The sequence below is a fragment of the Eptesicus fuscus genome, chromosome 13 (genome assembly GCF_027574615.1).
Source record: "Eptesicus fuscus isolate TK198812 chromosome 13, DD_ASM_mEF_20220401, whole genome shotgun sequence".
Taxonomy (NCBI): domain Eukaryota; kingdom Metazoa; phylum Chordata; class Mammalia; order Chiroptera; family Vespertilionidae; genus Eptesicus; species Eptesicus fuscus.
This window is the reverse complement of record NC_072485.1, coordinates 41142667-41161009: the sequence shown is the minus strand read 5'-3', so window position 1 is coordinate 41161009 and position 18343 is coordinate 41142667. Positions and strand designations below refer to the sequence as shown.

The 18343-nt window shown below is 39.7% G+C and overlaps 1 protein-coding gene across 1 annotated transcript in view; it reads right to left on the bottom strand.

Moving 5' to 3' along the window:
- Positions 1-18055, bottom strand: part of FCHSD2 (FCH and double SH3 domains 2) — a 201083-nt gene extending 183028 nt beyond the window's left edge. Inside the window, exons 1-2 of the mRNA XM_054724870.1 lie at positions 17827-18055; positions 15793-15890 (exon numbers count right to left, since the gene is read on the bottom strand). Coding sequence (XP_054580845.1) covers positions 15793-15890; positions 17827-17847 — 119 coding nt within the window. The 5' untranslated portion in view covers positions 17848-18055. The remainder of the gene's footprint in view (positions 1-15792; positions 15891-17826) is intronic.
- Between the last annotated feature and the right edge of the window lie 288 nt (positions 18056-18343).

Below are 18343 nucleotides of genomic sequence, written 5' to 3'. Positions count from 1 at the left end.
CTACATGATTTGCCTTTAACTATATTTACTGCAAGATATATCTTACTCCTTATCCATGAATTACATTGTACATTTAAAAGATACATCATAAACCTTTCAGAGCCTTCAGCCTGGCAGTTATTCACATAAAATTAAACACTGAAGTCTTTTTCCTTGCTTTCTCCTTCCTTAAAATGATACAAATGTGTAATGGATAGGAGTTTTGAAGACTTACTTTCAATACATGTGACCTAATATATAAAGACTAGACCCAGATCGATGACAAAAGACATATTAACAAAATAGACCATTGTCAAAACCATTTAAAAATTTTAACAAAGTTTTACAATTTGTTATTATTCATTTATATTTTTTTTATAAACTAATGGAACTTGGAAATCTGGTCACTTTCCTGAAAGCAAATTTAGGATTATGATGTCTCCTCAGAAGAATATTTGTTTTCATGCATATAGCTATACAAAATGAAACATTGTAATGGGCTAACAGCAATTTATATTCTAGGTAAGAAATATTTCAATAACTTTTATAACCTACTGGTTTCTAACATGTTAAGAATTTTTTCCATTAAAGTGAGTTTACTAATACAAAGTATCATAAGATTATATACATATCTACCACCCAATATGATCTGACTATAAGCTATTTGTGGAGTATTTTTATTTTATGTACATTGCCAAAAAGTTGAAAATAAACATAATTAAGTAGCCAAAAACAAAAAACACCTTGCTACATAATAAGTTATGTGGTGCATGACTATAAAAACATCAATTTCCATTAAGATTTATCAATACTAACCAAGTTGCCAAAACCATTTTGTCAGGAGATTCATAATCAAGTTCACCTTTGAACACCGTGTTCACCTTTAGTTCATTCAGAAATTTTGTCTGCTTCACTCAGTCACCACAAAACTGTCTGGTCTTAACTTACAGCAAAAAAAAAAGACAGGTAAGGGCATTTTCAACTATGGAAATATCTCAAAATCTAACCTAAACCCCATATATAATTATCAGAAGAGCCAAACGATCCCTAAAAGTTCAGTGTTTCACACAATCTTTCAACAATCCTGGATCTGAAAAAACAAAAACATGAAACCCCAAACAATGATCTTCTTCCACTCCTGTACTACTCAGCCAGACTGAAAGTTATGCAAGGCACTGAATCTTACACCTCTGCTTTGGTGTCTATGCTACATGGCAGTTCTTGAAACAAGATACTACATCCTCCATCTACAATGTCTGGACATGGTGGTCACTGAAAATGATGTGCCCCCAATTATTTAAAATAATCCTGAGGAAAAGACAACTGTCTTCTATTTTCAAGAAAACAGCTATCAAAACCAGGGAAAAGATGTTCTAGGTTCAATGGATTTCTGCCAAGATCCAATAAAGGCTGAGAAAATATCTACATAGGCTCTCTCACTGCTTGGAATACTATGAAAATATCACTTGATTTTAACAGCTACAGCTGTAGAGATAGTTTTCAATAAGAGGAAGAACTTAAAATTTAAAGTTGCATATACCCAGGTTAAAACCCAGTTCTTCCATTTCTTAGTTCTATGATCCTATATAATAAAAGCCTAATATGCTATGTGTCCAACCGTTCAAAAAATTGCTATGATGCATACTGACCACCAGGGGGCAGATGCCCCACCCAGTAGGTTAGCTTGCTGCTGGGGTATGGCTGATTAAGACTGGGTGAGATGGGCCGGACATGCCCTGGAGCCCTCCCGCGGTCCCTCCCCGGCCCCAATTGTGCACCGGTGCGGTACCTCGGCCTGGCCTGCACCCTCTCGCAATCCGGGACCCCTCGGGGGATGTAAGAGAGCTGGTTTCAGCCTGATCCCCACAGGCCAGGCCAAGGGACCCCACTGGTGCACAAATCCATGCACCAGGCCTCTAGTCTAATAAGTTCCTAGGAGGCTTTGATATACTAGTATAAATAATGTTCAAAAGCAAATGTGACAGGATATGGAGAAATCGGAACCCTCATACATTGCTGGTGGGAATGTAAAATGGACTAGTTCCTTTGAAAAACAGTCTGTCAGTTGCTAAAATAGTAAAACATAGAGTTAACAGATTACTCAGCAATTGTACTCTTAGGCATAACCCAAGAGAAATGAAAACAGGTATACATGAAAAAAACTTACACATGAATGTTCATAGAAGTGTTATGCACAATAGGCAAAAGCAAAACAATCCAAATGTTCATCAACTGATAAATGGATTAATAAAATGTGATTTATACAAACAATGGAATATTATTTAGCAATAAAAAGGAATTAAGTACTGATAGATGCTACATTAATGAACCTTGAAAACATTATGCTGAGTGAAAGAACCCAATTACAACAGACCACATATTGTACCATTTCATGTATATGAAATGTCTATAACAAATAAATCTATAGAAAGTACATTAGTGGTTGCTTAGGGCTGGGCAAATGGAGGGAGAGGGGAAGGATAAGGCTAAGGGATGTGGGGTTTTTTTGTGTGTGTGGTAAAGCAAATGTTCTAAAGTTGATGTGGTAATGGATGAATATACCAAAAGCCACCAAATTATACATTTTAAATGAGTGAATTACATAGTATATGAATTATATCTTAATAAAGCTGTTAAAAAAACTCCTATGCTACAGTATACATACATGTAGATATGGAATATCTAAACTCATATATCCAAAAGCAGAGGATTAAGATTATTATATAGATATTAAATATGTATAAATACATAATTTTACTTATGTATTTAAAGACAGTTAAATATCTTCCTCCAATACATCTGAGAAGTAGACTTCCATTTCTAGCCATGATGAGGTAACTGGCACCAGACTAGCCTTCTAAGTACTATCTATAAAACTGGATAAAATATATAACTCTATTCTTTTCAAGTATGAAACAGCCAGCACACAGGAGGTGTGAATCACAATCGCTCCAGCTTTCTGCTTGGGACACTTTCCCAACTGTATCACAGGGAAGTGGAGCCTAAGCCAAGCACGACGGTCTCTCGGAACTGAGATGCAGAGATCCCAGTTCTAGGCTACTGGAGTGGGCTAGAATTGATAGGACAGATACTAGAAAGGAAGCAACAATGCAAAAGGGATGGCCCCAGAAGTCTGCATGGGGGGTTCCTTAACCACCCTTTTCTGAGTACTGAGAGCTACAAATAAGCCAGGGAGAGATTCCATGAGGTGTAGTAAAGTCACGCCTGAGAGCTGAACAAATACCAGAAGCTGCACATTTCTGCAAAACAGTGGAATTCATTCAGCCAGTGTGGCTCAGTGGTGGAGTGTTGACCTGGGAACCAAGAGGTCATAGGTTCCATTCTCAGTTGGGACACATGCCCGGATCTATCCCTCTCCTGTTCTCTCTAAAAATCAATAAAAACATTTTTTTTAAAGTGGAATTCCAGTTCAGCCAGGGTGGAGACATAGCTGTACACCCTGGGCATTCAGGCTTTCAGTTGAAACCTGCAAATTCAACACTCTCTAAAGAGAGACAAAACAACAGAGACTTCTTATGATGTGTCATCCACATGCCCAATTAATAAAAAATTACTAAATATGCAAATAAGCAGGAAAACTTGACCCATAATCACAGAAGCATTTAATAGAAACAGACCATGGCATGACTGCAATGTTGGAAACAGCAGGCAAGAGCTTTAAAACAGCTTTTATAAATATTATAAATATTCTAGCACTTAAAGGTACAATAGCAGAAATATGAACTGTATTGGATGGGCTTAAAGGTCGATTTTAAACTACAGAAGAGAGACAAACAGAAATTAGCCAATCCAAAGAACACAGATTAAAATCAGTTTAACATATGTGTACTTGGAGTCCAAAAAGCAAAGAACAGAGAATGGGTCAGAAAAAAATATTTGAAGAAATAATGACCCTAAAACCCCCCATTTTTGTTGAAAAACATCACCTACAGATTTTTTTAAAAAATCAGTACAGTCCAAGTGAAGATACCCCATTGCTTACATCACATTCAAAGTGCAGAAAACCGAACATAATGAAGAAAAGGCTATGGGGGCTGGGGGAGACATTACACAGAAGAGAACAAGTAAATAAATAATTGCTAACTTCCATCAGAAACAGTAAAGGCCAGAAGGCAATGGAGTGGCCAACTGTCAACCCAGAATTCTATATCCAGCAAAAATTATCTTCCAAAAACAGGGTGAAGTAAAGACACTTTCAGATAAGTGAAAGCTAAGAGAATTGTCACCAGCAAACTGCACTAGAAACTGAAGGAAGTTCTTCAGCCCAAAAGGAAACGATACCAGATTGAAACTCTAAACTATGTGCTGGTCTTGGGAAGGAAAGAAGAGAGCTAAAATTGGTAAACATAAAAGACCCTTTTCCTTCTCTTAATCTCTGTAAAAGATAACTGTGTTTGAAGCACAACTAACATTGTATTATAAGGTTTATAAAGTATGCAGCACAAAGTCTGGGATGGAGTAATTAAATTGTTTGTAAGCATCTTATGTGGAGTGGTATAATATTAACTCTAAGTATACAGTGATAAATTAAAGATGCGTGGTGTAACAACTAGAACCACTTGAAAAACAGAAAGAGGTAGAGCTAAAAATGCACGAGTTGAAAATAGAATACTAAAAATATTCAATTAGCTCAATATAGCTGAGAAAACTATTTATATAGAATACCTCTATAGTAACACAGACTAAACAGTTCCCCATGGAGAAAGCTGGCTAATAATACAAAATATATCTTACCACAGAAACAGTATTTTAAATGACTGTAATGTAAAACCTTTGGATAAAGTCAGATAAAATAAAATTTGAGACTAGAGAGGAATCTGAACACCTTAAATGTTTGCCTCTTCGGGGACAAAACAATTCCATAATACAGGAGGAAAGGAAAGTAGCACAGCCTGTTTCCCCAACTCCAAGCTACAACCAGCTAAAGACCAGTCATTTTATGAGGAAAAGTTTATGTCATGGCCAGTGTGGCTCAATGGACAGAGTGGTGACCTGCCCACTGAAGGGTCTTGGGTTCGATTCCTAGGCAAGGGCATATCTGGGTTGCAGGTTCCATCTCTGCCCCAATGGGGCATATGGGAGGCACCCAATAGATGTGTCTTTCTTACCTCGATGTTTCTCTCTCTCTCTCTCTCTCTCTCTCTCTCTCTCTCTCTCTCTCCCTCTCACCCTCCCACCCTCCTTCCTTCCCTCCCATCCCCTTCCATTCTCTCTAAAAATCAATGGAAAAAATATCCTCGGGTGAGGATTAACATAATTTTTTTAATAAAAGAAAAAGAGAAGTTTGTGAATCAAGTATTCTTAATACTTGTACATATTAGAAATATACTGTAAAGTCTATTAATAGTAAAAATAACTTCACTAAAAACTAATTAAAAGCCTAAAATCATATTTTTATCATCAACTAATATGAATTTTTACAACAGTTATATTAACAGACATGCAGAAAAATGTTACCAATACAAAATCACTTAATTTTAGTTTTGAGAGTAGGGAATATTTAGTTCAATCATTCAAAACATACCAAAAAAAAGATATATAATAAAAAGTCTCTGCCTCTCACCCCCATTCTCCAGCCACCAATGGGGGAAAACAAATACTGCTAAAATATAATCAAGGAACATAGACTCCCAGTTGTTTCCTGTGGGACCATGGACATGCTAATACTTTTCCTAACACCAGAAATAACATTTTCTTTTTGAATTGGGATTATTGCAAAGTTTACAAAACAGAAAACATCTGGATGACAAGACACTCATACATGAATGCCAAAAAGGGGGTCAAATGAAATGTTAAAATAAAGCATGGCCAAGGGATACTTCGAGGACACAATAAAATGAAATAAAAATACCAGCCAAGTTCTGTTAACTTAGTCCTGACCAGCACATGACAGGAAATCTGCAGCAATGGAACAAAGCAGCGGGTTACAAGTTTCTGTGCCTAGTTGCCAAATTAATCACTGCAGAGCCAACAGCACAAACCAGACTTAGAAACTAACTCCTGCTCATGCAGCAGATCGTTCCTGAACACTGACACCAACAAAACATCTGTGGGATTCACGTGGACATTCGAAGAATTTACAAAGAAAGACACTGACTTCCACCACAGGGCTCCTTAGGTAAAAGGCTTTATACGTTATACTTTCAAGACTAAATTGCCAATCCTCAGTTAAGGGGGAAATTATTCAGCTAGGAGTATTTCTGCTCTTATTTGTCCTTCCTTGCTTTCAGATTAACCACTTCACTACAACTTAATGCTTTCACCTGAGAAGTAAAAGGAATGCAGCAAAAATACAACTGCCTGGTGGGCCCTTCGGCACCATTTCTCCCAATTATCAGAAGACCAAAAGTGACAAGATACTTAACCGCTCCGGCATTCCTAAAAGGAGAATCCTAGGAGACTCCTGGCCGACTGGCCTACCTATGGCAATACAAAACCCTACTCCTGACTTAAGACATTTAATTCAAAAGTAGTTGGGAGGAGGAGATACAAGGTTTCTAAAGAGTTCCTTATTCCCAATCTGTCTGGGACAACTGGAATTCTAGCCGTCTTTCACAATCTAACCCCAACATGTTTTTTACACTTTTACGGCCAGCACTAGGAGTAAATGAGAAATGAGTCCCTGTGGCAAACTGGCAAAACAGTAATGTGGCAAAAGCCATATTACTGGTAACCAACACCTATTTCTTGCTGGCAAAAACCACCTCTACAGGAAGATAATCGCATCCCCAGCCTCCTTTGCAGCTAAGCATGCACGGGCATACGAAGCAAACTCAGCCAATGAGATATAAGGGAAAGTCTACTGGGATAATTTCTCATAGAAATTGTCTTCACTAATAGACGGAAAGGAGGAGGGGAGGAAGGAAGGGAAATTTTGCATAAGGAGACACTGTCCCTCCCTCCTCCTCTTCCACCTCACGTTGTTGCATGAGAATATCATGCTTGGAGTTGCAGAACCCATCCAGCAATAGGGAGAATCATTACCAACACACAGAGCGATGGGTGGTACCTAGGACTGCTGAATTTGGTGAAGGAAATTCTTCAGAATTACTTGAACAGTTTATTTTTGAGGTCCATTACATTTTTTTAATCCATAGGTTAATTCCTTAGGGGATGACAAGTCACAGACCGTAATTTCTAAGTTGATGTTCACAATTACTTAAAATCACAGTCCCCATGCAGTTACTGAGCATCTATTATGTTCCAGACACCATGCAAGAGAGCTTTTATATGCATTACTGTGTTTCATTATAAAAATAACCCCATAAAATATAATTATTACCATTTTACTGATGAGAAACATGAAGCTCGGAGAAATTTAGGTGACTTGTGGCCAAGGTCGCACAGTTAATAAGAGATTAAGAACTAGAATTCAAGCCAGGTTGTATGCCTCTAAGCTAGTGTTAGTTGCAGCATATCACAGCTACCCTACCACACACATCACCTTCACCATCTCTCCTACTTAGATACCTGGGTGGGGCTATAAAGACCAAATCAAGGAAGGGTGCACACAGACATTCTTCAACACCTCTATTCTTAACCCAGGTGGTAGGTAACACTCATCATTAGTCCCTAGTTAAATTCCATCTGGTTCATGAAAGTATCCTCCATTCAAGTCTATAAACCATAAAGCCACTTCTCCCCAAAGTGGGCTGCAATGGCTATCCCGTTCAGAACCAAATCTTCACATTTCAGGAGTACATGAGGATCTGTGAACAATGGTTTATGAGTTCATAAATTATTAAATAGCAATAGGAAGAGGTATTAGTAAAACCCCGACTCTTTCAGATGAAGTAAGCACTGGTCTGTGACAAGTTTTATTAACTAGACCCTCTCAAACTCTATTTCCCTGTTTCTTCCTCTGCCTCATTTGTATCTCCTATTCTCAGTCTCCTCCACAACTGACCATAATGTGGAAGTATATATTTAAAATTTAAATTCATTTAGTCAGTTGAAGTTTCATGTTTTCTTTTAATTTTAAAATCAGGTCATCTTTTTTTTTTTTTTTTTCCCTCTCTCTCAAAGAAACATTTATGGTCCTACTTATCTTTTTCTTTGTAACCCTGTTTTTTAAAAATTCTCCATCTCATGATTTGCATCACTTTTAAGTTCTACTCTGAAAGGACACTACATTGCAAAGCAATAATGATTGCTGAGTAAGTGAAGAAGAGTCCAGTACCTGATCTGCTGCTTCCAGTTTTTATCATATTTAAAATACCACTAGTTGCAAGATACATTATGTTCCACTATGGAAAAATGCTGCCAATTAAATTGAAAGAATAGCCTGACACTATTTCTATTTTTTATTAAAATAACTTTTAAACTTATATTTTTAACATGTATTATTCTTGTGCATAATTTCTAAAAGATAAAATAAATTGGTGCATAAACTGGCCACATTCAGACTTGAACTCTTTTGAATTAGTCATTAATACCCATGTTTCCCCACACAATATCATATGTTGTTGTGTTAATTTATTTTAGAGAGAGAAGAAGGGAGAGGAAAAAGGGAGACAGTAACATCGATGTGAGAGAGAAACATCAATTGGATACCTCCCACATGCACCTCAACTGGGGATCAAGTCCACAACCTGGGCATGTGCCCTGACCGGGAATCAAATCGGCAACCTTTTTTTAAAAAATATTTTTTTATTGATTTCAGAGAGGAAGGGAGAGAGAGAAAAACATCAATGATGAGAGAGGATCATTGACTGGCTGCCTCCTGCATGCCCCCTACTGGGGATTGAGCCTGCAGCCCGAGCATGTGCCCTTGACTGGAATCAAACCCGGGACCCTTCAGTCTGCAGGTCCATGCTCTATCCACTGAGCCAAACCAGCGAGGGCGCGAACCAGCAACCTTTTGATACATGGGACAACATTCAACCAACTGAGCCACACTGGCCAGGGCTCCACACAATATCATAACCTGTGCCACCAAAAGCCCAGGTGCTCCAAGATTTGTATTCCAACCTTTATCTCTGGGATTTTCTTCCAAGCCTGCTGATACCAATTCTGCAAGTTCTAATCATAAAGAGACAATGACAACTGCATCATGGCCAAAAGCAACTGTAAGAAGTATCTGGATTTCAAAAGTGTAAAAATGTAAAAACAGTGCTTCTCTTAGAATGAAACAATGACTTTTTCTGTTACCTTGAATAAGACAACATCCTTCCCAGCCTTCAATTTCCACTAATAGTAGTTTCCAATGCTAAATACCTACCACACTGGGCATTTCACATATCTCATTTAACTCTTACAGAAAAGCAAAAAGGTGGGCATTCACCTTGCTTTATATACATAAAATATGAGGCTCAGAGAACCTTAGTCACTTGCCCAAGATAACCCAGCTAGTAAGTGGCAGAACTGGGTTTCAATCTCTGGTCTACCTTCAAAGTACTTCTTTCCATCACTTCAGTGGTTCTCAAAATTCAGTGAATGTAAAAATCACCTCAGGTGATTCTTCCACAGAGTGGGAAAATACTGCAAATACTGTATACGTTTGCAAATCATAAAGCTGATTATACTACTATATATTTATATATATGTTTATATATACATGTATTTATATACATATATATGCATATATATTTTATATGTATATATGTATACATACAGAACTCTCACAACTCAATAAGAAAACAACAAATAACTCAATTAAAAAATGGGCAAAGGATTTGGATAGACATTTCTCCTAAGAAGATATACAAATGGCCAATAAGCACATGAAAAAGTGCTCAAAGTCATAAGCTATTAGGGAAATACAAATCAAAGGCACAATATGATACCATTCACAAACTAGAATTCTACAATCAAAAGACAGACAACAAGCATTGGCAAAGATGTGGAGAAATTGGAACCTTCATACATTATTGCTAGTAGGAATATAAAATGGTACAGCCACCTTGGAAAACATTAAAAGATCCTCACAGAGTTACTATATGATCCAGAAATTTCATCACTAGGTATATACCCAAGATAAATAAAAACATTCCGCACAAAAATTTGTACATGAATGTTCAAAGAAGCATTATTAATAATAGCCAAACAACCCATCAATTAATGAATAGATTAATAAACTGTGGTATCTATAATAATCTATAATAATAAAAGCATAATGTGCTAATTAGACGGGACAACCTTCTGGACGAAGCCACGGCGGCAGGGACTGAGCCCCTTGCATGAATTTTGTGCATCAGGCCTCTAGTATCCACATAATGCAATATTATTTGGCAACAGAAAAGAATGAAGTGCTGATGTTATAACATGGATGAACCTTGAAAACATTATGCCAAGTAAAAGCCAGTCAAAAAAGACCACATATTGTATGATTTCATTTATATAGATTCCATTCCTATATAGAGAGCAAGTAATTGCTTAGGGCTAGAGAAGTACAGCGTTTTTTGTGGTTTCCTTTAATTTTTATTTTATTTGATTGATTTTTAGAGAGAAGAAGGGGGAGGGAGAGAAACAGAAACATCAGTGAGAGAGAAACATCAATCTGCTGTCTCCTGCAGGACCCCCCTACTAGGAATTATACCTGCAACCTGGGCATATGCCCTGACCAGGAATCAACCGCTGAACCACACTAACCGGACCAGAGGTTCTTTTAGGCAGGACAAAAATGTTCTAAAGTTCAAGTGTAGTGGTGGCTGTACAGCCCTATGAATATACTAAAAAACTTTAAATGGATTAATTGTATGTTATGTGAATTATATCTCAATAAACCTGTTTTTAAAAATTCCTCTAGACCAGATTACCGCTAAAGTTCCTTTCTAGACAAGAAAGTCTCAGAGCATCCATGAGCAGACTTCAGAATCCAATCCCCAGTGATTCCCACGAAACTACAGTTTAGAGAAAGTATCTTACAGTACAGTAATTCCTTACTTGACGTCATTAGACCTCCAGGTGTCAGTCAACAAAGGAAGGACAGGTGCTTCTTGAGCCAGTTTCAGTTTTTCAGAACATCTGAGAGAAACCATACACTCAGCCTTCTCTGAGGTAAAGTTTTAGCTATCTGCCTTCTGGCTAGTTTCATATTAGTAGTTTTAAAATATGATTCAAAGCTGATTGACAGCTTAAGGTATGAAAAAAATAAAAAAAAATAGGAAAACAAACTATTAATTAAAATGTACTTTTTGAAAGGCAAAATGTTTCCAAAAAATGAGATCATGATGAGTTCTTTGGTTAAAAGACTTGGGAAATACAGGTAAGTGCACTAGTCTAGAAATTAGGACAAACATCTTAGGGTCCTCCTTAATATGATTCATTTCATCTCACTGTGCCTCAGTTTCCATTTTCATCTATAAAAATCAACAAATGTGATAGTATCCACCTGACTCTAAAATTCCATGATTTTTCCGTATTATATAATGACACCCTAAAAATGTCTGCTAAAAGGGTATTTCTTCACATTGTGGGTGCTTGCAAAGAATTTTCTTTACTGACAGCACATCATAGTAATAAATAATACTAAATACATAACACTAATAAACAATACATACTACAGCATTTAGAAACTTACTTATAAGTGGCCTTAGAAAGCAAAGAGAGGAAAAAAAATAATTAAAAAGAGAGTGAAGTGTGCTTGTCTACTGCTGACAGCAAAAGTCAACAGGAAACACTTTAGAATAGAATCTCGCCAAAGCATGGGATGTCCCTGATTAATAACAAATGAGTTATCTCTCCTTCCAATACTTTACTCCCAACACACCAGCTTCCAAATGTATCCCTGAAACAAATGAACTGAAAAAGGGGAAGAGAGCAAAGGAAAAAATAGATTATAATTGGTTTTCTCCCTTCAAAATTCCAGAAGATGAGCAGAGGGGAGAGGGATAAGAACTAGCAATAATCAAGCATAAAATTCTATTTACAGCTTAATGTGTTGTGGTCTTTTCTTATTTTTTAACTTTTTTTTTAAGTCATAAAAACGTTTCTACTACTAATTTCTTTATATTAAGAATAATATGCTATTTGCACCTTTTTGAGTAAATTCATACTAACTTAAATTGAGGAATAACACTGTTTGGGGGGCCATGGGTTAAAAGGAGTGCTGTCTGCAGGGTTGGGGAGAGGAGGGAGGTGAGAGCCTCAAAAAGGGAAAAGCAGGCAAGATCCTTTTCAAAATAACATACAAAAACCCCAGTTCAGAGATTTCTAATGTTTATAAGGTCATTCCACTTGTTACAACAGACAAGAAACGCCAGACCTCCTCCCTCCTCAGGCAACGAAAGTTATCATGAATACTAAAGAGCAGGCAATTTTCAACTTCCAATTCAGTATTATCATTGAAAACAAAAACAAAAATGCCTGGCTGGGGTTACTCAGTAGTAGAGCTTCAACCTCGGAGCCAAAAGGTCACGGTTTAGTCCCTGGTCTTGATTCCTGGTTGGGGCATGTGCCCAGGTTGAGGGCTTGCTCCCCAGTGGGAGGTACGCAGGAGGCAGCCGATAGATGATTCTCTCTCATCATTGATGTTGCTATCTCTCCCTCTCCCTTCCTCTCTCTAAAATCAATTTTTAAAAAAGGCAAATCAGCCCTGACCGGTTTGGCTCAGTGGATAGAGCGTCGAACTGCGGACTGAAGGGTCCCAGGTTCAATTCCAGTCAAGGACATGTACCTTGGTTGCAGGCACATCCCCAGGAGGGGGTGTGCAGGAAGCAGCTGATCGATGTTTCTCTCTCATGGATGTTTCTAACTCTCTATCCCTCTCCCTTCCTTCTCTGTAAAAAAATCAATAAAATATATATTTTTTAAAAAAGGCAAATCAGAACTCAATTTTTAAAGAAGACAAACCTAAACTCATATTTTAGTAAGTAATATAGTATTCTGCTCACAGCTACATAGGAGTGAAGGAGTTCATTCTATTAATTTACTATAAAAGAAGAACGCACTAACTCCTTCAAAATAATGAAGAACCCATTAATTCTTGGAGCACCAATAATCTCTGTATTTACACGATGTATATAAATACAGATATACTCTACATCAAATAGCACAGTACTTTTTTTTTTTTGTATAGCAAAGATGGAGATTTATTGAAGAACAAGTACAGACTCTCACGTAGGGAGGGGGAGAAGGGTCCCACAGAATGGACTCCCAAGTAGGGAGGGGGAGAAGGGTCCCACTGGGTTCTTCTTCCCAATGGCTTATATAGGCTACAGATCCTGGTGCCTTGATATCCCCTCTGATTGGTCACTATTTCCTTAGACTGGTTACTATAGTAACTCCTGGGCTCAAAGGTTGAACCTCACATGGGACAAGTGAGGTTCTCCCCGCCTCCTTCCTTCGGAATGGCTTCCTTCTCTTTATTTTGTAAATGTGACCTTTCTTGGCTACTTCCAGTTCCCTTGTCTTACGTAAATATACCTGTTGCTGCCTCCTTGTCTTACGGAGATGTAACTGCACCTGGCTTCCTTGTAGCACAGTACATTTTAAAGTGCTCATGTGAATCAAAGTATAACACAAGCTCAACAGACTATAGCCCCTACAAATGAGCTTATAAAATACAGCACTTAAAAACAATTAAGGTGCAGCCTGGTGGTGTGGCTCAGTTGGTTGAAGTGTCATCCCACACACCAAAGGATGGCAGGTTGAATTCCCAGTATGGGAGGCAACCAATTGATGTTTCTCTCTCAGATCTATGTCTGTCTGTCTGTCTGTCTGTCTGTCTGTCTCTCTCTCTCTCTCTTCCTCTTTCCCTTCCTCTCTCTAAAAATCAAAACAAAACAAAAAATAAACCAACAAAAATATGGTGCAATTGAAGTTATCAATTCTGCCAGCCTACATATAGGGTACAAAGACACAAAACAAGTAATTTAGACAATAACTTCAAGGAATTCTCATGAAGAGGAGAGCCAGAAGCATGTACAAAATCAAAATTCTTTGAGATCACAGAGAACAACAAACTTATAAATGTAATGATAACCAGAATTTGCCAGGTGAAAAGCAGGAGGAACGACCCAGCAGGCAAAGAGAACAGCACAACAAAGGCATGAATGTAGAAAACACAATTAGATAACCGAAAGTCCTGAGGGGCTAGGGCAGGGAGATTGAGGAGGAAGGATGCACGGGAATGAAATGGTAGTAAGTAAGTTAAGAAAGGAAACTTGTAGCTGGGTTGCAGAAGGCCATGACAAGGTGTTTGGTCCTTCTCCAGAAGGCCACAGAGAACCGGATATATAATAAGCAATGTTTTTCGAAAGCTAACTGGTGATAATGGGGAAGACAGACTTCAAGGGAGGGATTGGGGGCGGGGGAGGGGTTGGAAGATAGGAAAACATTACTATAATAATTAGGATATTACTGCAATAATGCAAGTAAAATGTGATGGGGTCAGCAAATAATACAAACAACAACCTACATCAAGTTGACAGTGATTCTGTATCCATATATTTGACCATAAGCTCCAGTGCTCCGGTACCAAGGTACAGGCAATGAAGGAAAAAATTTTTTTAAATGCAAGCAATAAGTCTTTATAGGATACAATCAACAGGACTTAATGACCACTGACCATCCCAAACCCAAAGAGTATCTTTACTTTCACACTAATTTTACCTTCCTAAAGTGCTTCTGAAAATTTACTTTCTTCATTTAGAGATTTCTACTAAAATACCTTAGTTCACTTAATAAATGTTAAAGACTTTACATTTTTAACCATATGAAGACTTTCAGGTATCTTGAACAGGAATTATTTAAGTCTAAAAATTTCCTTGTGGCCACAAGAAAAGTAAAAGAAAGAAATACAGACTTTAAAAAGAACAATGATCTTGGTACATCCAAGACTGGAGACTATATGTCTTAGTTAGAAACCCTGTAAATGTAGGTATACAGTAGAAATACTCATAAGTAGTACCTAATAAATTAAACATGGGGGAGAAAAAGGAACCCTTTAAATCAAAAATTTTGGGGCTATAAACAATTCAGCTACCCAAACACATATAATTTTATTGTAACAACATACAATTAATACTTTTCATGAAACCCACATAAAGCTGTGCATCACAGGAAAAATAGGCAACTGATAAGGCTTAGACCCAGTTCCAATCTGACAAACATATTGCTAAAGGGAAATAAGAATTGTAGCCATTCTGTTTCAACATGCAAGTCATTTTCCACCCTTTACCAAGGTACGGTGGTTAAACTGTCGGTGTGTATTATGGGACCGTGAAATAAAATGGTGTTTCTTTCAATAAAATGAGTTATACTTCCCTCTATAAAGAAAGATACTGATTTTCACTATGCTGGCACAATGTCTCATCTATTAAATTCAAAGTTACCGTGATTATGAAACAAGGTTAACTTTAATGATAACAAAAAAAAATACATTTTCCACTGAATTTAATGTTCAAAGACAAAGTGATATTTGTCATGTTCTAACCAATACTGCCAGTATATAATCATCTGAGGTTGACTGGCTCACCCCCAGATATTAACCATTAACCAGAGGTGTTACTCTAAAAATCTGTGTGAAATTGTAAAGGTCAATAAATGTTACAGTTCAGTAGAAAGATTATTTAAATAAGAATTTCTACTTCAATAACTATATTTTGACAGGTAAATTTTAAGACCCTTGGTTCTTTTCATAATAGTATGTGTACGTTATAGGTTCCCCCACTAAAAGAAAAAAAGCTTGTATTGTGTTAGTTCCAGTAATAATTTCTAGCTGAGTCAAAGCTCTAACAGCCTTAAAGCAGGAAATCCAAAAGGAAATTCCATCATCAGTTCCTGGGGTTTGGTAACTAAAAGGTTCTTTGAAACAGATATAGACGGTCAAACTATTTACTATAACCTTACCTCATATCTTCAAGTAAGTCACATTCTGCTTGATGTTTGGCTTGAAGTTTTGTCATCTGTTCAACTTGAATGTTTTTCAGTTCTTGTGTAACTTTCACCTAAAATACACCATGTATTTATGAAGACCTTACTGCAACTTTAACAACAACAAAAACTACTTAAGGAAAATACGAAATACTTGTCAGAATATGTACCTCTTGCTCACCTCTCCCCTGAAGACCATAAATCCATTATTAGTCACCTAATTTTGTTAACTGAAGGTATTTAATGAAAATTCTAGCCAGATAACCGGAAATAGGTTAAGTATATGTACACAAATATAAAAACTACAGGTTAAAGAGGTGAAAAATAATCTGCCAATCGTCCTACTTCATGCACGAGCTCAGTAGATATCTAGGTCTTCTTAAAGTTTTAAGAGTCTGTCTTCTATTTATTCCAAAAAGGATTCAAAGACATTAACCACCAGAAATGGTGAGCAGAGTGTAACCGGGAGAAAGGAGTAAATAAGAAAGTCGAAATATAGGATGACTGAAATGTACACAATAATGAAGTTACATGCTTGAATCAACTACATAAATTATTCCATAATGGCTGCGAGAAAGCACACTGTCTCAGGATGATGCCCTCCACTTGCTGACAGCGCATCAAATCACAATCTCTTTCTCACAAAGGAGAAAGCAAAAGTGACCTTCCAGTATATGCAATGCTTTTAAGCCACCCCAGCAAGCCGGTTCCTGTGGCGGCTCCACTTCAAACAGCAAGAACAGCAAATGCAAGCTGGCCAGTGCCTCGCCCGCCAGGCCCGCACCCCAGGGTTCCAGGTCCAGTGGGCCTGGAATTCCCACCGTGGCAGCGGGACTACCAGGAGGGTGGGGGTACATGTGTGAAAGAAAAAAAGACTCATAACTGGAGAAATCCGGATTGAGAAGGGAAGGAAAGGGAAGGAAAGGGAGGGGAGAGAAGAGAAGAGAAGAGAAGAGAAGAGAAGAGAAGAGAAGAGAAGAGAAGAGAAGAGAAGAGAAGAAGAGAAGAGAGAAGAGAGAAGAGAGAAGGGAAGAGAAGAGGAGAAAAGAAAACAAAGAAAAAAAGACACAAGTGAGGCATTCAGTAAATGTTTGCCCACGAGGGGAGGATAGAACAGCTTCCTCCACCCAGAGCCCAGAGTAGACACTGAGTAACCATCTGCAGGATTAAAAAGACAAGAACACAGCCTCAGCCCTTGGGAAAGCTGGAGACGAGGGCAGAGAGGCAGTTCTCAAAGGGGCGCAGCAGGGAAGCTTGCTGACAACCCCGGAGACCCTTCACTCCCACCCCAAGCCCAGATCGCAATACACGCCGTGCACTGCCGGATTCTCATTCTCCCGGGGGCATTGCCACCGCCTCCAAGGTCCCCTACCGGAGGATCGGAACAGGAAGGGGGGGTGGGTGGTGAGAATGGCAAGACTGGTCAGTGCTTAAAACCTTGTTTATCCCTAGGATGGGGGGCGATGACTATTCCAACTTCTTTTCGGCCCGCCCCGTGGGAAAAGCAGGCCAAACCTTAAGGCCAGGCTGCAAACAAATTCCCTGCAAATGTGCAAATGGGCGAGGATGGCGACAAGCGGCTGGAGGGCTCAAACCTGGTGCAGACTAAACAATCACACAAGCACAAGGCTCTGCAAAGCTGCAGGGGCTCCCCCGCCTCCCCTCAGTGCAGCCCCGAGAATGCACTTTGCAGCGAGCAGCACTGCCATGCGCGCGCGCGCGCGCACGCACACACACACACACACACACACACACACACACAAATGTGCACCCGAAACTCTTGCGAGATGCCTGGGGGGTCTACCGCGGTGGAGAGGACGAACCCCGGCCGCCCCTTCATCGGACAGGCACCTCACCCGTCTGGAACCGGCAGCAACTCGGTGACAAGCCAGAGGCTACGGCGGTCACGGCCCGTTGCGGAAAGGGGGAGGGGTCGCAGCGATCGCCCGAGCCGCGTTCCTTGGACGCATCCCCCCAAAGCCCTAAAAGCCTCCCTTCCAGCACCCTCACCTTCCTCGGCGGCGGCTGCATGATGCTGAAGGGACATCAATCCTCCCCCGACGGCGGCGTTAGCTAGGACCAGAGGAAGGAGAAGGGCCGAGCAGAGGGACCGACCCAGCAAGCGTGTGTGTTTGAAAGGAGAGCTTGAGGACGAGGACTCGCCCGGGAGGGAGCCAGGCGGGCGGGCGGCAGGAGGACCCGGTCACGGGCGAGAGTGAAGAGAAGGAGGAGCCGGGCAGGCCTGGGGATCCAGCGGCCCGGGGGGTGTGTGAGCGAAGGAGGCGGAGACCGCGAGGGGGCGGGGGCCAGGAGCCGGGGCGCACGGGCTCCCAGCTCGCCCGAGCGGCTCTCGAGGAGCAGCTGTGTCTTCCGGCTCCCCGCCCGCCGCCGGCTCGGGCTCCTCGCAGACTCGGTCTCCCTCGGCCCCAACTCGGACGGCCCGGCCCTCGCTGGGCCCGACGCCCCCGCCCAGCGCGGGGAGGTGGAAGGCGGCGCCACGCTCTCGGCCCCGACTCCTCCACTTGGG